At 39.4% G+C, this 4,417-nt stretch overlaps 1 protein-coding gene across 1 annotated transcript; it reads left to right on the top strand.

The window, feature by feature from the left end:
* The first annotated feature begins 3,288 nt into the window (after window positions 1–3,288).
* On the top strand, window positions 3,289–4,059 carry LOC140513541 (olfactory receptor 11H6-like). The gene has a single exon (XM_072623287.1). It carries the CDS (start codon window positions 3,289–3,291, stop codon window positions 4,057–4,059), a length of 771 nt encoding a protein of 256 aa, XP_072479388.1.
* The last annotated feature ends 358 nt before the right edge of the window (window positions 4,060–4,417 follow it).

Here is a 4,417-nt window from a genome sequence, read left to right as displayed (position 1 = left end):
TAAAATTTACATAGGATTAAGTTGTAGGTTTGAGATTGTCAGTATTTCTTCAGTTCATATTTATAAGGTTACTTCCAGCCCTAATTTTTTCTGATTCTATCATACAAACCATATCAATAGACAAGATGTTCAGACTTACAAGCTGGGGAAGAAGGCTATTTTTCTTCCTGGTTCCATGAGTGACAATCACGTGATTGTGGCAAATAATAACAATATTTACAACACAGGACTCTTTTTACAGGGTGGGGGGAATTTTTGACCCTTCCCTAGGACAATGGGCACGGTACCCCAATACATTTTTAGCATACTGTTAATGTAAAGCATTTGTGGAAAAGGTTTGTTTCTCCACCTTGAAATGATCTATTTACCCAGTAATTGTCTTCATAAGCCACCACAGGTGCATGCACACACACACACACACACACACACACACACACACACATTTCAGTAACACTCCACTGCCTGTTTAAACATAGTATCTCCTCTATATGTTACACACACTTGAATTCAATCCATTGGAAAAATGAGAAAACCTTATCAACTGAACCATATATTCTTTTCATCAAAAAAGCTTCATATTTAACACGATTTCAAAAATATACTCTTATCTTAAAATTTTTATTCTTCTGTGTTTGCTCCAGATTCAAACAAGTACAGAATAATACAACCTTTCCTCTGTCGAAACTTAATGGAGGACAAAAGGATGAATTTCGGTAAGTGAACCTATTATCCAAATGCAACCTGCTATTTTACCTAGGTCTAGTGGAAAATTAATCAATATGCTCTATTGCTTTGTTGTAAACAATGTTAAGTATCAAAAACAGCTAAACTTGCTTTCATGACTACATTGGAATGAATTAATTTCAACATATAAAATATCTGGAATACCTTATCATCCATTCCCTCTAAGATTCAAAACACCTTTCTTTCCCCTTCCATGGAGATCTTCAAGGACAGTCTGGCTGATCACTTGCTAGTTGGGTTACAATGGTCCTCTTTGAGAATAAAGGACAATGACCACCACAGCATGGATGGTACCAGAGGGATATCGAGATGTCTTCCAGCTCTCCAATTTGTGATTCTGAGATACATTCGTTACTGTACACCTGTCATTTCATATGATTGTTGTTAGCATGTACGTGTTTCCAAGGGTTCTGATTTCTTTTTTGCACTATTTAATGAAATTTTTTTTCAGATATTTTTATATTGTAGTCCTCACACTTACAGATCTGGTTGTTTCTCTTTGTGTAACATTCATGGAGACAGAGACCAAGTCAGTGCTAATCTATAGATCTTCCTCATTGCTAGAGTGCTTTGCACACCATAAGTGCATAATAAATGTTTGATGTAGACCCTCGAGTGGTCAAGTTTCCAGCATAGAAAGATGTGACCTACTTATATGGAACTGTCAAAAAAATAACTTCTTTCTCTTCTTTTATTCTTCAAGTGAGAAAGGAGTGGGAGTGTAGGGAGATGTAGGGAAGATTAGCACTTCTGGTGCTAACTCCAGGGTGTCCACCTTCATACAATTTTCACCTGGGAACTCCAAAGAACTAGCATACACAGAGGTCACAACCCAAGAAAACATATCCACAGATAAGATTAAACCAGGTTGAGGGTAACTGACAGACTTTAAACCTGTGAGTGAGTTCAGGGGATATCTATGCCAAGCACGTGAAGACTGTCTCTAGAAGAATGAATGGGATGACAAAAATTTGTTCCAACTACCATGAAGGAGGCTGAAGCAGGCACGGTGGAGCACTTAGAGTTTGGTCAGACAACAGAAACCAAGGTCATCCATTGCATCATGGGTCATAGCTGTTCATCCTCATATTTGTCCTGCCGCTGGACTTCTAAAGCTATGAATGAGAAAGTGAGGCTCATGACTTTGCACAACTCTGCCTCACTTAAATCCAATTCACACTCAAGTTGTAACATCAATCCCCATGATGTCATCGGTCCTCTTCCAAAATGAAGGACAAACAATATAATAGGAGTGAATTAGTCTTGTCAAGAAAAATGAAGATACATGATTAGTTCTGATGACTCAAACAAGAGTTATAGTATGGTAATCTCTAATTTTAACAACCTATCATGTACAGGTTAATCTGAAGGTGATAATATTTATGTTCTTCCTTCACATTCAAAGATCATGCAAGAGAAAAAGTAACAGTGTACGTTAATGTAGGTAACATTGGCTACAAATATCAGGGAAAACAGAAATCACTGTGATTTCAACTATAAGATCTGTCTTTCTTCAAACTAAGAAGAAATTGGACACATTTTTACCCATTTATGAGGGATATTGACATTAAAAAACAAATCTTATTAAGATTTAGAGAAATAGGGATCAGACTGAATGAAACAGTCCTTGTTTCAAACTAATGCTAGCACAGAATACTAGGTACTATAGCAAGTCCTCCAAGATGGTAGGCAAGCAGGTAAAAAGGTTTCACCAAATGAGGGCATAAGGATTTCCTTCTGAAATGAAGCTTCAATCAACCAGAATATTTAAGCAGCAGAAACAGGAGTGGAAGGACTGATGTTACTGAGACTAGCTCCTACCCATATGTGAGACTAGATTATTTCCTTGCAAAATTAAGAGATAGTGAGGATTCTTGAGGCAGCATGACCATAGATGGAGGGCTGAATTTCAGGTCAGAAGACCTGGGTTTGAATAATGGTTATGCTAAATACTACCCATCGACCTTTGCACAAGTCACATAACACCACCACCACCCAGCCTAGCAGGTCTCAGATTCCCTATCTGACAAAAAAGGAGATCACTGCGTTAGATGACTTCAAAGGTCCCTTGTAGCTATAAATCTATGATTCTGTAGACACTGGTGATCTTAGGTTCCTGGGCATATGTCCTTCCATGTGCACACTAAATGTCTTCTGCTGGTGTACCTACACTTGTGTAAAGACTGTCAGGAGTCTGAGCATCATATGTGTTCCTCCAGAATACAAGCATAACTGGCCATATTCAGGAGTACATCTGTGATACCTGTTAATCTTCAAATTAAGAAGAAATCTGTTTCATTCTCCCGCTATTTCTGCCACTAGGGTATGACTTATAGGAGTTAAGGATGAGGCAACTAGTTTCAGAATGGACTGGTGTGTTTCCCTTTCAAATTTAAACTTTCCTCTATTCTTAGAATGCTTGCTATGAAACGAGATGGTTTCTCTCATTCTTGTCTTGTCTTTTCTACAGTTTTGGAGCCTAACAGGTCAATCTCACACACTGTGACTGAGTTTGTACTCCTGGGGTTTTCTGCTCACAAGGAAATGCAGAATCTCCTCTTCTCCTTGATCTTAGTGGTATACATCCTGACGTTGTTGGGCAATGGAGCCATTGTCTGTGCAGTGAAATGGGACAAGCAGCTCCACACACCCATGTACATCCTCTTAGGGAACATTGCTTTCCTTGAAATATGCTATGTTTCTTCTACTGTTCCCAACATGTTGGCCAACTTTCTGTCTAAGACCAAGACAATCTCCTTCTCTGGCTGCTTTTTCCAGTTTTATTTCTTTTTCTCCTTGGGGGTTGATGAATGTCTCTTCCTATCAGTCATGGCATATGATCGGTACTTAGCCATCTGCCGTCCACTACACTATCCCACCATCATGACAGGAGGCTTTTATGCCACCCTGATATCTGCCTGTTGGGTGGGTGGATTCCTTTATTACCCAGTTCCCATTGTTCTTATATCTCAGCTGCCCTTCTGTGGCCCTAACATCATTGATCACTTTGTCTGTGACCAAGGTCCATTACTTGAACTAGTCTGTGTTCCTGATCCTGTTATTAAACTCATGTGCTACACGCTCAACTTCATGATTATCTTTGGATCCTTACTCCCCATCCTTGGATCCTACACCCTGGTCCTCAGAGCCGTGTTGCGTGTTCCCTCTGGTGCTGGCCAGAGGAAAGCCTTCTCCACATGTGGATCCCATCTGGTGGTCATGTCTCTGTTCTATGGTACCCTCATGGTCATGTTTGTATGCCCAACATCTGGGAATCCAGCTGAAATGCAGAAGATTGTCACACTCCCCTCTTAAATCCCCTCATCTATAGTCTGCGCAACAAGGATGTGAAAAATGCCCTTAGGAAAGTCCTAGGAGGATTAAAAATCAAATAATTCATGAGAGTTATTTGAAAGATAAGATGACTATTATGTTACTCTTTGGCTGTGCTTCTGTATTGAAAAGCATCTGAGATCTCATACCTCCTCTCTCACTGCGGATTGTAACCCACCCATGCCTTTTCATTCTGTGTGATGTTTTTCTATCTCACACTTTCATAAAGCACCAATAGAGATTTTTAAAAAGGGGAAAGGACCTATATAGACAGAAAATATTTATTGCAGATCTTCTGTGGTGATGATAAAGAATTAGAAGTTGAGGGGATTCCCATCCA

The sequence above is a fragment of the Notamacropus eugenii genome, chromosome 7 (genome assembly GCF_028372415.1).
Source record: "Notamacropus eugenii isolate mMacEug1 chromosome 7, mMacEug1.pri_v2, whole genome shotgun sequence".
Taxonomy (NCBI): domain Eukaryota; kingdom Metazoa; phylum Chordata; class Mammalia; order Diprotodontia; family Macropodidae; genus Notamacropus; species Notamacropus eugenii.
Note: the sequence above shows the minus strand (reverse complement) of the source record. Positions and strands in the feature narration are given on the sequence as shown.